General features: G+C 34.6%; 1 protein-coding gene across 1 annotated transcript in view; it reads right to left on the bottom strand.

Annotated features, from left to right (window-relative positions):
• The window catches only part of LOC136980388 (cholesterol 7-desaturase nvd-like), a 71,134-nt gene extending 54,654 nt beyond the window's left edge, over window positions 1–16,480 (bottom strand). Inside the window, exons 1-4 of the mRNA XM_067276495.1 lie at window positions 16,211–16,480; window positions 15,921–16,116; window positions 14,785–14,973; window positions 14,107–14,285 (exon numbers count right to left, since the gene is read on the bottom strand). Coding sequence (XP_067132596.1) covers window positions 14,107–14,285; window positions 14,785–14,973; window positions 15,921–16,116; window positions 16,211–16,405 — 759 coding nt within the window. The 5' untranslated portion in view covers window positions 16,406–16,480. The remainder of the gene's footprint in view (window positions 1–14,106; window positions 14,286–14,784; window positions 14,974–15,920; window positions 16,117–16,210) is intronic.
• Window positions 16,481–19,561: the final 3,081 nt, after the last annotated feature.

Here is a 19,561-nt window from a genome sequence, read left to right as displayed (position 1 = left end):
CATTATTACTTCATACTTCCATTGTTGCTTCACACTTCCATTGTTACTTAACACTTCCATTGTTGATGGAAGTGTTAAGACTTAATCCTGTCCCTCTCCCCTGTGGGGAGGAATTTCGAAAAATCCCTTCTTAGTGTGCGTTTTCGTGATGTACCCTAACTGTGTACCAAATTTCAACTTTCAACTCCTAACCGTTTGGGCTCTGCGCTGATTATTATTATTATTATTATTATTATTATTATCAACTCGTCTCGATTATATATATAGATTGAATAAATATAATGTCGTTTCTAAGCTGACAACGCGTGGAACGGTTGGTTTTCGACGGCAACGTGCAGCCATGTTTTTTTCTGTATTGCTGCATGTAAATTACTGCTATTATAGCCTACTCATTGTAATATTTTATGTAACTTTTATTCATGTATTATATGTATTTAGTAATATTGTACACTTCTTTCGTATTCATTTTGTATTGCTTTCTTATGTCACCTCTACATTTACCTGTGTTAAGTCATGCCTCGTATCTACTAGGCACAGGATTATAAACTGTAATACATTTGCTATAGAAATAGAACTGCTCCTCTCCAGAAATTGCGCTAAATCTTATGCTGTGACGGAATAGACTTATTCTGTTAATAAGATGTATGTAATTATTTGTAATAATTGTACATAGACTGTGTTTTGTCTATGTCATCCAATTGATATGGACCAGTAAGTACGAAATGCATTTCGTATAAGTTAATTAAGTACACTGGGGAAGAAAACTATGTGATTAATGAGAGTACTTTAGGTTGATGATAATAATCTGTAGCTAACACTAACCGAGGAAAGATATTTTTTAGTATGACGTCGAATGGACATGTTTCTAAAACAAAAGATGAATAACTTGAAGGTTATTTAAATATAATTGTTATTATTCATGAGTAATAATTTATTCGGTGCTGTTTCTTGCCACTGCCTCCAATAACAGCTATCGGATGATTGTACAACTATCAAAAAATTCCACTAGAGTAGTGTAATTGGGCTGCAATTTGAAAATATTGCAGACCTCTAAATTCCACTGTCGTCCGTCCGTCCGTCCGCCGTCTGTCCTTTCTTAAACTCAAAAACAAAGTTAGATGAAAGAAGAGACCACATATATGGTAGAACGCTTACGGTCAGAGATTACGATTAATCTAGAAATTTCCTTTTGTTTCGGAAGTCACGATGGTTTTTAATTAAAATATAAATAAACATTGTTGCCCAGCGTAGCGACGATAATACTTCAGATTTTTCGTATGAACTTAAAGAGATAGATCTTTGCAAATAAGCCAAAATTCGTCAAAAAATTACCAACGATTAACACAAGAACTACATGAAAATGTTATGAGAAATGTTAAAAGAGCTTGCATTTCTATGTACGACAGCTACAGGTTTCTAATATACATATTGATTAATTTAAAAATAATTTAAAAACAAATTGGTAACGTTTATGTTACCCTGTATGTTAATAACGAAACGATACAGCTGGACTGTAATATGGCTAATGAATTATTTATTAATTAATAATTATAACACATCTGCTAGTAGGCGCTTAAGTCGCCATCTCGTGTTAAATTAAACCATAAGAATAAATTAATTAAAAATATAACTTAATTATCATAAGTACAACATGCCAGCTGCTGACACGTGGCCAATTAAAATTTGAACTTTATACGAGATACAATAAGACAGATAAACGGTCTATATTGTCATAAACACGAGAGAAATAAACACAACACTTGGATAAGTTATTGTATAAGTTACTTTCGTTTTGACTGAAGTCTTAGTCCATTATGTTCGAAATTCGTTATATCCTGGTCCATAGAATCGAGGATAAATTGTATTATTTTAGTTTGTGTTATTTTATGACATTTCAATAGAACCTTTCATATGAAAACAATAAATCGTGAAGTTTAAACTAAACTATACTATGCTATATTTCTAAAAATAGTATTATTAACATAACATTTTCTAAATTATTATATTATCATAATGTCAGTCGAGAATCATTTAAGTGTCATACAAAGATGAAAATATTAATAAGTTTATGGATATTATTTTGATATACTCACCTTTCCCCCGTTATAACCTCATTTATCATATTTCGATTTTGAATATATCACTAGTGTTATTCTTTATTTTATTTGATAAAGATATGAAAAACATTGCGTGTTGCCGCTCTATACCTCCCTTCGTAGGATAAATACAGAAAGAATATTCATCTAACTTCAATTGATATCTCTTGCTATTTAAACTTAAATGTTAGTAAGTGTTAGTACACCTTTTCCAATAATGCACGGCAACATAACTTGTGCTAATAAGCAGTTTTGTACAAGAGATTAGTGTTTACACCATTTTGTATGCGTTATATATGGAGTAATATAAATAAATTGTATTTCAAATTTATTAAATTTAAAATATATGCTCTTCACCTAAAATTAATAGTGGCTTACTCCTGTATACCTTCCTTTTCCCTTAACAACAGAGTCGTGTCGGTCCCTTTCAGGGAAAATATTTGCATTCAAACGTCACTTTCGGTGTAAACAGGAAGTTCCTATCATAATCGGGTTTCTCATTTCTCTAATGTTTCATATCTGGTGTCATCTTTAATCGTCTAACTCCCTTCTCGAAATTAAGGGACGACAACGGACGAACAAACGATAGGGGTAATTTATGTCTACAATTTTATCAAATTGCAGCCGAATCACTCAAATGTAGTCGTATTCGTGACCTAACATAAAATTTCAGTTTTCATTATAAATGAATAAAACTGTGATGCAGGAAAATAACAATTTCTTCATTTAGTTATTTACACTTTAAATAAACATTTTTATTTATTTTTTATATATAAAACTAATACAGACTCGCTTATTTACCAGCTTGTCACGTCTAATGATTGTAATTTTGAACCGCGAATACTTTTTTTATTGTAAGTAGATAAGAAAACCATCTTTTCTATTGGTCATTGAGTTGTCAATTAAGTTTCCGAAAAGATAACGGGAAACACTACAAGAATATCTGCATACCTTATGCTAAATAATTGTACACGAATTTTTTAATATAGATTTCATTTTCAGAAATTTGATATGAAAAAATGATGTTATTTCTACATTTTTCCTTAATAAAACAATATGGCTTCGTCCTCGTATATTTCTCCTTACATAGTACAGTGTGATGATAAAATCGCTTTTCACTAAACCATACCCAAGCACTTCCGCCGAGTGGTAACGTCATAAGATACTTGAACTGTTTCTATGCGCGGTCTGCCTCTGACGTCATAACTTCGTTTCCAGAAGCTCCTCCCGTTTACCCGCCCACTGTGTAAGAACTTTACGATCACGCTGTATAAGCAAACATCTGTCATGAACGATTTTCTAAGTAATGTATTCAAAGATTTTAAATTTGACCAATTACAGTGACTTTTCTTTAGGAAATTGAAAACATAAACACGTATTTATTCAAAATAGACATTTCATTAATTAGCGAATTATAATTTTAATGAAAAATAACTCCAGAATATGCATTTATAAATACTTTCATTTTTCATTTTACGTACATTTTATCATTTTATTTTGTAGTCGAATGACGAAGCACTTCGAGCGTAAAATTCGCATTTATCGTTTACACATTTTCCATTAATAGGCATTTACCTACGCGCTGGAAACACAAAGCTTTCACCTTTGAGAAAGTAGCTGAAGAAAATGAAATAAAGTTTCAATGAAATTGCAACATGTATGTATATTACATAAACAATACATGGTATTTAATGAAATTTTTCGCACGTGCTTCATGAAATAAAATGACTGATTACATACCAACCATCACACTCAAGACAAAAATTAAAAGGAATTCAAAGGTTTTCATCTTTCACAAATTCTTCCTTCCTGTAAGTGGAAGGGTAATGTTAGACACATTACATTTTACTATAATCTAACTACGATTGTTGTGTATCGTCAGTTGCATTGCGTATTAAATTACTTAAGTAATATAATATATACGGTGAGAAAAAAGTCACTTCAACCTTTGTTACAAAGCATACAGTATATTCAAAGTTAATTCGCTCATGTCAGAATACATTAGACTAAGGAGGAAACATTGATGTGTGTTACGCGCACGGCGGTCATCTTGATGGCGGCCATGTTGAATGCAACTCCGAAACTGTAAATGGAAAGGAGGTCAATTGACAAATAATTTGGGGTCAGAATTTTACAAGGAATTGATTGCTGAAAGGTTTTGATTGACCCGCGTCGAACGGTTACAGAGTTATGCACTTTGTTTGCTCAATGTATGTACTGTACTGTACTGTACATACTTTACATTCTATATTCTGAAGCATGGTGTTAAGTGACTTTCTTTCTTATCCTGTATAGATAATAATTATAAAAAACAAAAGTTAGTTCTGGATTATTTAATGCTTTATGTTATTTTACAGACACTCTAATACTTTTTTTTTAGTGGAGGAAGAATATAATTATAGTTTCGTTAAATGTTTAAAAGACACGACGTAGTTGATGCCAAAAGTAAAAGTCATTGTATATGCAGACGACATTTCAATTACACTCCAGTGATAATGTCCAGAAAGCGCAATATGAATTAAATAACGTTACTTCCATATTAACCGGTTATATGAGCTCAAATGTTACATTAAACACAAATAAAACGAAACAACTCTGTTATGTAAATAAAAATGTTGGTATGGAAAAATTACAAGTTGAAATAAATGAAAATAAGATAGAAAGAGTAAACAATATAAAATATCTCGGCATGTTGATAGACGATAAACTCAGTCATGATAGACACATAAAAAATTTTACTAAGACCATTGCTAAGTTCACTGGAATAATAGGAAAATTTCAGGATTTTTAAAACACTGTAAAACGTCTTATCACATTTGCATCGAACCAGAAATTCAATAGGGTACTCTCATCTGGGGAACCGCTTGAAAGTATGTATTATTGGACTACTAATTTATTTGTGCACATAATAATGTAGTTCTAGTTTCGAAACATTTATGTTTTTTAGTGTTTATAAGCGTGTTATTTAGACATGTCTACCAATTTAGTGCTAAAACGTAAAACTACGTCAAAGAAGAATACAAAGTTCAATTAGCAAGTAGTCCCTTTATTAGCAAATTAATTTGTTGGTAGATTTTTTTTTACATTCTAAGTGTAATTAGATGAAACTAAACGGATGTGAATATAGAAAGTAGAATATGGCAAGACTAATAGATAAAAGTATTGTTACGTATTACTCGATTAGAAAATGTTAGAAAAATTTATACTTGAAGAATTTTGATTTGATAATTATGGCCTAGTGTTGATATCGAAAATATTTTTCAGTTATGTTTGTAATCACAGTTCCAAATTATGTAAAATTCAGCTTGATATAATAATATATCATTCGAATAGTAATGGCGCTTAAATATTTACAGGATTAATTGAAGTTTTCGAGTTTTGTTTGACAAAAACTGAGGAAGGCAAAAGTATCGACAGTTGTATAATGAACTGCATTTAAGTAAATTAGTTGACTTTGTATGATTCGATGTAGGTTTTTCGCAATATCACGATATATTAACTTTTGATTTTGTAAATATTATACTAAAAAATAAAGTTTTTTTATGTTATTCTCCTATATAATGATGCATTTATAATGTTTCTGTACTAAATAATACTTATTAAATTGAAATCCAAGCTTTACAAAGTACTATGAATATTAGAGAAGACCGCTTTACTATAAATTACTACGTCTTACTCTAATGTTGATTTTACAAAAAGTAGGTCACACAAGGACCGTTAGACTAATGACGTAGGCTGTTTACTTTTTCGGGTTGTATCGGTACTCTCGCGATAGCATGGTTTACAGAAGTCACGCCTACTTTTTTCTGACACGAGCCAATTAGGAATATTAATTTTTTAAACAATCAGATGATGGCGGGAGAGTTTAAATTCGATTTATGTCGATAGATGGCCGTCTAAAATTTCATATTTGTTTTAATTTTCTCTCTTTTATTGTAATTTCTCGACAACTAAAGGATATTCCGAAACAAAGTTGGAGAACCCAACTACTTGTGAAAATTCTACGACTTCACGAAATGGTCCAGGTATTTTATATAAATTTTTTTGCGGTTATATACGTCGTTCACCCCTGTCACACGATCGCCCTTGACGTATATATACGTCGCTCACTGTTAAGAGATTAATTAATTTCTACTGTTTTGTACTGCTTGATTATCAATGTTATGTTATATGTTTCTTTTTAAATAGATACTTTTATTAAAATTTATATAAAATGATTTGATTTTTATTGAAAATAAAAAAATATGTACGTTTATTTTAAAAAAAATCTCATATATATAAGACAAAGTGCCGCTCCTTAAGAATATATATATATTCTTAGTGCAATTTAATAAGCATTTTCTGTGCGATTAAAATATCCAAACACAAGAACTTGGATAACTGAAAACAAAAGAAAGAAAACATTTTGTGAAATTCTTGTGATGCTTGTTTGCATCATCTCGCGCTATCTTATTAGATTAACAATACGAAAGCAGTACAATAGAGCAATATTGCTACTAGGGTTTCTCAAACGGGATTCCGGTTGTTTTTTTAACTCGGGACATCTTGAAAATTTTTTAACACAAAGTTTTTAAAAAAAGTGAATTTTTAAGGTTGAGGAAATTTTGCAAATAGAAAGTGTAATTAACTCATAAACTGTCAGAATTCATTTGTATTTATTAATTTTAAACCTACTTTTTAGTTTTTTGAATTTTTGCTCGTTATGACATGTCACAAATGGTCAATAATCAATATGTAGCTTATTTGTGGCAGGACTCTAAAAATTCTTTACTTGTCGGAGCTTGTAATATTTGGAATAATTGTGCTTATGCTGTCTTAATATCCAACCAGGCCCAATGGCTTCTGTGAGTATCTGAATTATTTGGCCTACATTCTATTTTCCGTGTTATGTCGTGACATCATACTTTGTCACCTTTTTGTCAATTATCTAACGACGAACTGTCAACTTTTACGCCGGAGAGAGAAACATCTGCTGGGTTTTCAGACACCTAAGGAATACTTTCTTACCACCTTTCGACCTAACATCTCGATTTCATCGATATGATTTAATAACGATTTAGTCAGTCGCCGCCTATCCCTCTCCGACTCAAGAAGTCGTCACCCGTTCCTCCGAGAGTTCGAATCGTCGCCCGGACCGGCTACCCCGTATCTTTCCCCGTGCTCTCAGTGCCTCCTATTTGGAATATCTTTGTCGTCCGTTTGGAATATCTTAATAACTCCGATGAAATAGACATTTCATCGGACTTATTAAGTGCCCTGTTGTTGGATTTCCATCGTCGTCGAACCGGAACCAGAAGACGGGATATCTAATCGGACTAACTTCGTCGGCAAGCAACTCGAGACAACCGCCAAGCGAATCAACCTACCATCAGGTATTTATCGTTACGCGAATCTTATGTAAACTCTTTCTCTCGAAAATCGCGAGTTAGGTTTATTTACCCTTATTCACGCATTGTGCGATCATGAAAGCCTCTGTCTATTACAAATAAACGTTGTTTAGTTAACTAGGTCTCTGCGTGAGTCACTTCCGGTGCGCTGTCTCTCCCTCAATCCCGAATCCGATCGCTCGAGTAATCTATCTTTGAACCGCCGCAGCTTCCGTATCAGCTAAGACACGTGGTATCAATCCTGACGAGGCATCGAAGAGGTGCCGACCCCCGGTCACACTTCAATAACTGTGTAACGTTAGGTTGTGCAAATTGGGCAAGGATACAAACGAGTACGAAGTCTGCAAGTGTGAAGTTTTTCTTGATAAACCCGATTATTAAAGACAAACGAACTGCCGAATTATTTGGCTATAAAATTGATGTTTCTATTAAAGCAGCCGAGGTAGACAAATCAACAATACAAATCTCGAAAACGAACGAGAAATCTTCCAGGATACAGGTGAAAAAAACCGCATAATATCTGTCTTAAATGCATTAAACACGATTCCGCTCACATCAATTGAATCAGAAAGGCCATTTTCAGTAGCGAGACTTTTCATTACTAAAACAAGAGTCAGATTGTGTTATCGGAGTATTGACCATCTTTGGTTTTTAAAATCCTATTATAAAAATTTGCAATAATATTTTGTATCATGTTTTATTTATGAAACGAAAATTACCTTTTAAGTTAGAAGTTTGATCTAAGTTCATTTTTTTTAAATTTTCAACTCAATTCAAAGCAGTTTGTTGTTGTTGTCGTCGTCGTTGCATGCAGTTTCCAGCAAACTTTAATAAATTTTTTTATTTATGAAAATTTCTACGTAATTCAAAGGTAATTTTTAATATAAATCTTACACAGCATTATTAATGATTTTGGAGGTTGCAGAACGTATTAAATTTCTTTAAAAATGAAAAATAATTAATTATCAAGATATTTTGTGTATCTTAAAAATGATTAATTCTATGCCGGGAAACAGTTCAGTTTTATCTCAGAATTCCGGGACAAGCAAAAGACTGGGAAATAAGAAACCCTAGTGCACACTATAAATAATAAAAAATGGCACTATCGTTTTGTCAAATCCTAGTCAGTACTCACTTTCACGAAATTGTAAACGACATTATTCGATCACCTGTTCTCGGTTACTGGTGTTGCGTGTAACAGTTACCACTGTATTTGGGAAAGATTCGTTTAGCGTAATTCCAAAATTATAATCGTAGTGTATAATTATTTTTAGCAGTTAAAGTTCATTTCGAATCTTATTAAAATTATTCGTATAACAACAATTAGTTCATACCATTCGTTTCAAAATCCGTCACGAATAATTAACTGAATAATAAGTAAAGGTTCTTATAATTTGCACCCGATTTATACAGAATTATTAATTAAACACGTATCACATAATTTTATCAAACAGTTAAATATATAGACATAAATTATGGCGGAAATACGTTCGAAAATTATCAGTAAATAAAAAAACTATACTACTTTTTACTTTTTTATATAAATTTGAAATTCTGCAAGTGGTTTGTGTTTAATAAATGTTTTCGTAGAAAAAAGTGAACAGATGGTTTTGGCAGAAAAGCCAATTTTTCGAAATTTCAAGAAGAAATAAATTAACGAGAGCTGCGGGTTAACTTGAGTACATGTAAAGAATAAAGATAGCACGCTTGTTAAATTCACAATCATCATTCATAAATTTTTAAATCCAATGGCTGTTGACTGGCGTCCTGCTAACCAGAATGTACCAATATCTCTTATGTAATTACTAATTATAATAGTTCAATAAATTATTAAAATACAAATATTTCAAATTTTATTATTATTATTATTATCAATATTCATTTCATTTAAGAAATTCATCATAAGCAATACTTCCTAGAATAATAATAGACCTGTCCGTTGATCATGTGATTGCAGTCATCTGGTCTCTTCCTCGCGTGGACAAACTACATGTATCTAATAATTGACAGGACTATCTTCTTGTCTATAAAATCGTACTGCCTTTCGATGTTACCAGCTTAGAGGTATGAAGGAGTACGTGTCAAGAGTTGATATTTAACACAGAGTATTAGGTGCCCAAATGATTTGCTAATAAATAAAATCCAGACTTGTAGGTAGTCAGGGGACCGAGAACCGAGTCAAAATAAAATACAAAACGGCGACTCTCTTCTACAAACAGGCAAAATAGGCACCTCACCCTACCGAAATCATGTGGGGAGAGTACCACCGGCAGTGATTGTAGGAAGTGAACTCTGATCTTAGGACTGAACACGTAGTATTTTCTTTGTCAAATAAAATTTGTAATCTAATTTTGTAAATTTGAAAGTGCTTCAAATATAAGGTTAAAACAGGGTTATATGTTGTTACAAGTTGTTTTTTTAACATTATATAGTATAGTAAAATCGTGGGACCGATAAAAATTTGACGTGTAGGGCAGAGGGTGCCACCGGGTGACCTTCGTCCTCTGACCTCACTTTGCTCCCAAACTCCAACGAGGAGAGACATCTTGACACTTTGCAACTCGACACTTGACACTTTGACAACTCGTCAACTGAAGAAAACTTAGTGATGAAATTTGCCATGTGTCCGAGAAAATACACCATATAGTTTGTGTTCAAGTTGCAGAATAAGCACCGGCACGGTTCTCAAAACAAGAGCATCTTTTTACTTCATTTAGTTAACCTTTCGATTCGACAGTTGTGCTGATCTTGGATTTATATTATATCTTGACGCTATTGTAAATATTGTGTATCAACTACACTGTAGCCGATACAAATTAAGTAAATTACCACCTTCTCAGTTAAGTTTTACCGGCAGAACAAAAGACGCAGAACACGTGGTCGAGGTCAACAGACAAGGTAGAACATAACCCAGTATTGTTTGTGCAAAAAGAAAAAAATAAATAACTTCGGACGATACAATAGCCACGATTATTTTTTTTCAAAAACGGGAAATTTTCGTTAGGCATCGACAAAAATTCAACCCGGGCCGACACGCAACGGAAAGAAATTTCTACATCGGATAGGTTAATTTCACCGAAAATGCATCGTGGACGACCTCGTAGTCGTGGCCGGCGAAATTTGAACGATCGCGCTCAAAACCAGCTATTCCAAAGATTGGAGAATGAGAACGAGATCTGCCTTGAGCGTCAAAGTGATTGCGCTTAGTAGTGAGTCTCCGAGACATAGTTTTGTCCCAAATACGGCTTTGCCGTTTTACTTGTTAATATTACAATCTAACGCTATTAATATATACAAAGGTTGAAGATTTTATTTTTATTTATTGAAAGTTTCAGAAATCTCATTAAATAAGTTGGTTGTATTTCACCAAGTTAATATCTTCTTAGTCAATCTTGGGCTATTTTCGCTATAAAATTGTGAATACCATCTCCTGAACCTCACAATAAACTGATCTTCTTTAACTAAAAGCGGTGTCTTTAAGAACTTTTTGTTATTCCACACGAGAACGTCTCGCTCGACCTATTAGAAATAAATGTTAATCATTTTTTTCTGTCGAATCTTTCTTGTAATTCTAGATGTTTCGTGTCCGTATCATTAGCAAACTCACCATTTTGTCTCCTAATAATAGTAAAATGCTGGCAAATATCTGTGAAAATCTTGGTCCGTAATAATGGTGGACGATCTTTTGTTGTAAAGGTTGTTCGGGAGTGGTGTTCTGGATGAATATTCCTCTTCCGAATATGCTGGTGATGTACATCTGTAGTATTGCTGGACCAATCTTCAAACAAAAAAAGCATAACCTATATTATTACTTATGTTTGTATTTATTACTTCGTGCTACCTAACGGCCAGAATAGTTACAATTGCGTTTTATTGTTAGTAATTCTCAAAAAATCAAATTGAAACCGTTTAGACACAGTTTGCATGCGTTTTGTAATTATTTTGGTTCCTTTTGTTACTCAGTATAACCACTGCTTATAGGGCGATTGTTATATGTTACTGACTTTGTCTTTTTGTGGTGTTTTTAAAACCTCAGATGTGCCTCAGTCAAAGCAAATATAAATCAAACTTGAATCAAACGCTCAAGAATCAAAGTAAAAACATTTAATAAAACAAAAACGCGGTGTACAATAAGACGATTACAAAAGTATAGAAACCGAAAAATCCAAAATGCATTTCGGACTATTTTCTAATAGAAAATAGTCTCTCGTCAGTTGGTTAACAAAAGGTTTTAGAATACTTAAGAATTATACTTGAAATTATACAAAGTGAAAGAATAAATTTAAAATTAAACTATAACAGTGCCTAAAGCTATACAATGCAAAGATGAAATTGTCGCCATGATATTATGAGCAGTAAGCAATATCAATCTAGACAGGAGTAATATTTCTCCTTAACTTTGTGTGGGAACGCCGGGGGTAAAACGGAGTTGTGACCCCTTTTTGTCGGCGTTCAGGTTGGCAAGACCCACCCCACTGTCAAGGATGGCTAAATTTATCGCGATATCCCGTTTTATCGGGATCGGTACTTAATTGTCAGGTCGAGTGGAGGAAGTGTGGGGTCGTCGATAAGAAAAACGGCAATAACCGCAGTAACAGGACAACACATATAAGATTTATTTAGACGGTAAACAGATACAAAAGCTCTAACGCCTGCCGTTCCTAACCGCGCGAGAGAGAGTTTACAAATTTAGGGGGGATCATACCTCTTCCTAGGATTAGTCGTAAGATTAGCTGTAATTGTAGGATTGATCGTCTCAATTCTTTGGTCGTGGAGAGAAGCAGGAGGATCGGGCGAGCGGCTCGTCGTCGGCGGGCTCGGTGACTTCGTGTCTCGGCCCTCGCTTTTCGTGCCGGATCCTACGGGTCGGGTGTCTTGTGCGGACCTTCAGCGACCGACCCCGTTCTTAGATATCTCCCCCCTATTTATAATCCCGGTCTCGTCCGCTGCGATGACGGTAGATGATGAGTCGATCTCCCTGACTCAGAGGTCGGATCCGGTGAGGAGGGAAGTGCGGGTCGACGGCAGAAGACTGTACATCCTTTGACTCTTGATTGTTATCTCTGAATTTGATTGTTATCTCCCGAGGGGATTTGAAACAATCAAATTTTAAAATCGGACGGCTGGTTTTACCCGGTCGTCACAGTTTAAGAAACAAAGTGAAAGAATAAATTTAAAATTAAACTATAACAGTGCCTAAAGCTATACAATGCAAAGATGAAATTGTCGCCATGATATTATGAGCAGTAAGCAATATCAATCTAGACAGGAGTAATATTTCTCCTTAACTTTCCATGGTAACTTGACGAACAGGGTGCTGATACAAAAAAGTTATGAATTAGCCGGATTATTGGTTACAGTTATGAACTAATGTTATAAAGTTAGTTTAAATTATGTACATACCAAAAATATTAAGATAACAGAGTTGCTGGTTCAGATATTACTACTAGATGCAGGGAGAAAATAGTTTGAAATGCATTTCGGATTTTTCGGTTTCTATACGTTTGTAATCATCTTATTGTACACCCCGTTTTTGTTTTATTAAATGTTTTTACTTTGATTCTTGAGCTTTGATTCTTCAGCATTATCATTGGTGTGATAAGCCATATTATTATCTGCCTCACGGTTATAGATATTTTAATTAATTTAAATACAGTTAGGGCTAAAAGCCTTTTCTGTAAAAATCAAATTTAATTTTAAAATTAAATGTGTGATGAATGTACTGTACCTCAGTGGTAAGGTTTGATACTGATATTGCCGGGGAAAGTTCAGCAACTCGTTGCTGGTTTTTTCGTTTTTAAAGAAAATGTCTTTCGCATGTTCTTGAATGCGACTATACCACTTTAAGCTAAATTTGAACCACTAAATAGCTTCGTATGCAGCATTGAATAATCCTATTCTTTATTCCTACTTCAATTATTATTACTTGGTATAATACGAATTTTTAAGCTTCAATAAACCAAGTTTTCGCACTACGCTAGGAAAACTTGTGACGAATCCGAGATTCTACTGTATTTTTCAACTTTAAAACTGTTTTGGATTCATAAAAACTGAAAATTAAACTTCAGGTTTATTAGTTATTTAGTTAACATTGTAGTGTGAACAGCGTAGCAGTTAAGTGATTTTTGGGATACACTGTATTTCGAAAGCCAAATTTAGGAAATCTATCAAACAGCTTGTACGGTGAAGCTAATATAAACCGGACTGGTACGGTACCGAATATTTTTCCGTATTAACAGGTTTCCGTTTTATTAAGATTTCGTTTTAAACAAGCTTTATTGTATTCATAAATGTTGTATGAGTAAATGTTTAAATTACCTGTTTTGTGTCCAGTGAAGCAGAAAACCAAGGTAATGAGATCCCAAAAATTTTTAAATGAATAGTGAATTTCATGGTTGCAATATGTTCATTTGGTTCGGGATCTTCCTTCCAAGAAAACGACCAGATATATTTAGAAAAATTCCACCAGTTATCCGGATGAAAATTACTACCAGAAAAAATATTAGCTTTATGTATGCTATCGAAATGCATTATATCGGGCCCATTTTCCGGTAATTCCTGCAAAAATAGACACCATCAAATACTGAAACAAAGGATTCAAACCATGAAAATTTTTGACTTACTTGTATATGACAATTCGTTGTATATTGCGAACGACCTTTATAACCCCACAATCCTTGCTCAATCTCTGGAATTATGGGAGGTTTCCAAGATGGTGGATAACCCTCCGCGTGATACCAAACGTATATAAATCCATTCTGTTCAAGTGATGTCCACGTTTTAACTTTAGCAAATTCCGGAACTGAAATAAAATTTGTTAATAAGGGTATAACAGGATGGCCCTCGTTTAATGATTTATTACAATTATAAGACCAGATATCTAATTGATTATTCCGTAAAATTCGTATTATTATTCCAAACCATTTATATTTGCAATATACTCAGTCCGTTTGTTCTCACATTCAATCTTGATCTTCTTTAATTTTATTCCAAAGCTTGACACCATACTTTTAAAAACTGTTTCACTTCCAAAGCAAATTGAGTTAAAGACTCATTACTTTGGCAGCTGTATCCTCAGACATTACTATTTAAATGATTCAAAGTTTAAGCAGATGAAGATCAATTAATACCCTTAAATGATGATTTTTATGATGCAAAAATCATTCAACTGAAAGTCGAATAAACTGAACATATTGTAAATATCTTGAAGATCTGTATAATCTTTGTACAGATGTAATAAAGCATTAAACTTGGTAGGTATCTTTCAAATCACTCTTTATATTTTATAAATGAAATGTTACCTTTATCAGTATATGGTATTTTCTGACAGGAGCCATCTTTACCAGAAAACAACCAACCGTGAAAGGGGCATTGCACGCAGTCACCGTATACTTTACTTTTCACCCCTAAATGAGCTCCTAAATGGGGACAGAAGGCATCTAAAACGAAGCTCTTACCAGTTTTACCACGGAATATGGCAAATTGATGACCTGAAAAGGAAGAATTGAGAGATTTTCTCTGAGAAAATTAACAGGAAAATCACTAATCTTCATTTCTAGAGACAATTACAGCAGTTAAAAAGTATTGTTGATACTATTAAACAGTCCGGATTAGGTTTGTTTCAATTCTAAGATGTACTGCATACGGAATCTTCCTAACCCAATAAGAGTGAGCACTTCTTAATCTATACCTTATATGAGCCCGCAGGTTTTGAGGGAGTAAATTCGAGAGTTAAAAGAGGGTTCATGACCCGCAAGTTCGATAGGAAATCGATCGGATATTGATTACACATCCGATCCGATCAGAAAGAGAAAACAAAAGTTCCAGTCATCGCGAGGCAGCAAATTAGTCATTGAGCATTGAATAATAGACGGGCTCAGTGCTAACAACGATCGTATAAAAACCCGATCGACTCTGGAAAGAGCGCGATCATCCAGGAAGATCTGAATCCAGTGTCTTCAGTCCCGGACATAAGACTGATCCAGCTTCCATAATCCAGGAGCCCGTCGCATACGGTCATCGGACCACATATTAAGGTATATCGACTTTGTTAACTCTCTCCCACTTGAGGTTAGGCACGTGACTAATTTATTGGTTAGATCGCGATTAGCGATAGAGATATTTTATTCGCATTTTAGCAGTAGTTATCTGTGTATCTTTATTTTATGTGTATCATTAGTGTATGTTCGCTTTTGTTAGTTAATAAACCTTTATTGTTAGTTTGTAAAACCTGTCTACTGTCTAATTAAGGACGCCTGTCGACTTACTGACGCACCTTCCCACTCACTTTTTTCCCTCCTAGCCATCCAACGACAACGAGGTCGGGTTTTACCAACCCGTGCAGCATAAGTGGTCAGCGAGGTTTCCCCCCTGACCTCTGCTTATCTCTACACTTAACGTATAAATTCGAATCAGCTATAACTAAATATAAAATTACCTAAGGCAGTTACAGGTACAGATTGCCCAATTGCAAGATCCCTAGATTCCATCAAAGGTATCCAGCCATTAGGATATACAGGTGGGAGTTCACCGAAATCTCTTGTCTCGTTAACTTCTCGTACCAACAACGATAAGTTCTGACGTAGTTTTTTCGCTTTAGGACGTAAATAATCGTAGCCTGTCTCTGTCATATCCTATAAAACATTGGAAAAGTAAAAAGTAATTCATGTTAAAAGAAATAAAGAAAAAAGCACGAATAACTGAAGAACGTATTGAAAGCCGACTTACCACAGTTTTATCGTAGTTAACTAAAGAATAGTAAATAATTATTAATAAGAGCAATAGAAGGATCAGTTGGCATGGTTTTCCTGCTAAATCCACAAAAAATATAACGAAATAGTGAAAGAAACATTTGAAAAATGAGAACATCCGCGCAGCCGGCTGTAGCATGAGGCTACCAATTTCAGATAGAAGAAACGACATTTTTCGCTTTTCGTTTTCAAACTTTTTTAAGAAATGCTGAAATAAAATATTAAAAATAAGAAATTAGATCATCTGTACAATTATAAAAATTTATAAAAATACAATTTTATCAAAACTAGTCATGTGCAACCCACTGCCTCAGAGTTTGTCAACCTAATTTTATCTTCTCGCTTTTTTTGTGCCATTTACTCAACGCTATTTAAGTTGCTATTCGTAACAGATACAACTCATACTTGTCCAGTGAAAAAATGAAAATAAACGGTGTAACTCATTACTAGTTTGTATATACAGTAATTACTATGTACTGTATTATTCTAGTACCTAATTGCAGGTAGTTATGGAGTATTTAGCAATATTAAAGCCTGCAACTGCATAAAAAGAAATCTGTGAGGCCCCCTGAATCGTACGAAATTCACTTGCAGCTCGCATCCAGAAAGATTGCTGATTACTGATCTACGGTTTTCATTCATGTTTAAGCAATGTATTTGATAAAGCAACTAGTCATAGAGAACAAAAATAGTCTAAAATCCAGTTCGTGACACCTAGACAACGCTCAAATCGAGTAAAATATTCTAGTTTTATAAACAATAAAATTTTAAATTTAAATTACGTAAACAAACGAAATTTACGTATGCACTGTCTGTTTTTCTTTTTTTTTTGTATATTTTTTCACAGTCAGATTTGGACTAGACGACCACAGCCCCTTTTCGTTCAGAGAGCACTAAGAGGCCTGAACGTGTAATATGAATTTAACGAGTTCCTTGTAACGGCTCTTACAATTACGTCTGTTTTCGTCTGTATTTGAAATTAACTTAAATAATTGAAGTCCGAATGGTTTGGATGTTTGTTTTGATGATTAGCTTTTTAGTGTGTATTAGTATAGTTAGTGTGGTCATCACTGGCTGCTAAAGAGATAGCAGGTGTAATGACCTAAACAAGGAAACATCTAGCTAAGGCCGAGGATATTTAAGATTTGCGCATGGGTATAGTATAGGTGGTTAAGGATTTTACATTTTGATAAAGAATAGGGAGAGATTTACATTTGACTGATTGGTTAAGTACGTTTGAAGGGACAGGCAGCAGACAAGGAGTGGCAAATGTGAAGCACAAACAGAAAAGAGCCAGGACCCCACACAAGCCACTTCCAACCTTTGCTACTTACTTAGGGGTGACACTGACTCTAAAAAAAATAAAAACTTAAACAAACCATCATAATGTTTTTCAACAATAAATCACTTAAGCTTGAAAATCATTTTAACCATATTAAACAATTTAATTTATTAATTGTGATAATTTATGAATGCATGTAAGCTACAAAATAAATGATTACTACAAATTAGAATGTTTACAAGGGGCAGTCATGAAATGACTACAGTTTTGTGAATTTTTATAGGTGCCAGTATAGTTATGATTTATTTGTAATTTATTTTGTAAATTTAAACTTTCGTGACATCGCTTATATTTGATATACCGTTCGAGTTGCTCAAGTGCGAAAATAATACAATTCAATAGTGTTTTATAAATGAGTTAACAAGTGTGACACCACAGTGTGACTTGGAGTGACATTACAATATCCGCACCGGGTGCCCCTCATGCTAGCTACGCCGCTGTTGGTACTACCTGGTACTTTTACTAAAGGCCAAAGCTGGATGAATTTGTGAAAGAAAACTAGGTTGATGGTCAAAGATTAATAGGATAGTTATAGAGTGTTAGTTCCTAACGCATCCTAACAAATGTTTTTGAGTTGTCAAAAGCCACTGTGGAAGAGAAAGTAGCAGTGGAAAAGTCACAGATGGTCTAGTCCGACTAATTTAGAATAATTGTTAAGTTTTCGAAATGGAAGTCTGGCTTAGAGTACAAGGCTACAAGCCAGCTGGATGCCTACTGAGAGGACTTTTAGAGGGGAGCTTGACCCCATTTGGGATGAAAAATATGAAGAAAACCCAGAAAATCTTCACATTTGAAGTTGCTAAATTATAGATGATATTTTAAAAATATGAAGGAAATAATTTAAGTAAAATGGGCTGAGTTGGACAGGATTACCATGAAGAGCAAAGTATTGAAAAGGTGATTATAGGAGTGAGTGGTATCATAGACAAGAATGCGATTATAGAGTAAGTAGAAGAATGAGAAAGTAAGAATTGAATGTGCAAACAGTGTGGAAACAGTGGATTGTATCTGGCAGAGGGATAATGAAGGAGCCCTGCAGGGGCAGGTGGAGAGAAAGAAAACCAAAGACAAAAGATCAGCCGAAAGCAGCAGAGGATAGGTGCAGCGGACCGCTAATGCCACGCCAAAAGAGGCGCCCACAAGTGGAAGAAGGCCACAGAAGGCAAGATGGAAGCACGTTGCCGACTGCCAACAGCAACCCCGGAGCAGAACCGCTACTGCCGATCTACCGAGGGATACCCGTACGGGCTCGAGGCCACTATCCGAAAAACGAAAGGGCAGCACGCAGTGGCGGGGGAGGTCCACCCGACCAAAGCGACTGCCCCAAAGAAGACAAGACAGGCGGATCCAGTGCACAAACCTTGCACCTAACGCCCATCCAGAAAGGAGGAGAGAAACCAGGCTGTCCACATACACTAGTCGAAGGGGTGGAAGGCAACAGAGAAGGCGCCTCATCGACAGAGAAGTCTAGAAATGGCAGCTCGATAAACGAAGGATTTTACGAAAAAGGTGTACAATACGTTAGTACTTAACAGTTTGAGAAGAAGCGAGAAAACAAGGGTGAGCCAGTCATTCACCAAGTAGTACTACTTCTAAGGCTCAGACAAGTAATAGAGATGCCCAGAGTGGGTAAGAGAACAAAAGACCAGAAATTTAGCGAAGCAAAAAGCGTAGTTGGCAGGCAAACACCCACCGAGGTGGCTGCGGGAGTATTAAGCCTGCGAACAGCAGAGAGAAGTGTGAGCACCGAGGTGGTATGACGACGTTGTACGTTCTATTGATCGACTATCAAGTCGGAGGGACTTGCCCATTAGTCAGAGATGGCTTATTTTTTTCTTAATTTTATCCTGACGGGAATAGGACAATATTTTTGTCAGGTCGAGTGTAGGAGGGGGAGTGTCGTTGATAAGGTGACAGGCGATATACGAATAAAGATGAACTCCAATTAACAACAAAACAACGGTTTATTGGTTAACTAAATAGACG

This window comes from Centruroides vittatus, unplaced genomic scaffold (genome assembly GCF_030686945.1).
Source record: "Centruroides vittatus isolate TY-2023 unplaced genomic scaffold, ASM3068694v2 contig_696, whole genome shotgun sequence".
Classification (NCBI taxonomy): domain Eukaryota; kingdom Metazoa; phylum Arthropoda; class Arachnida; order Scorpiones; family Buthidae; genus Centruroides; species Centruroides vittatus.
The sequence above is the reverse complement of the archived record's forward strand: the minus strand, read 5'-3'. Positions and strand labels throughout refer to the sequence as shown.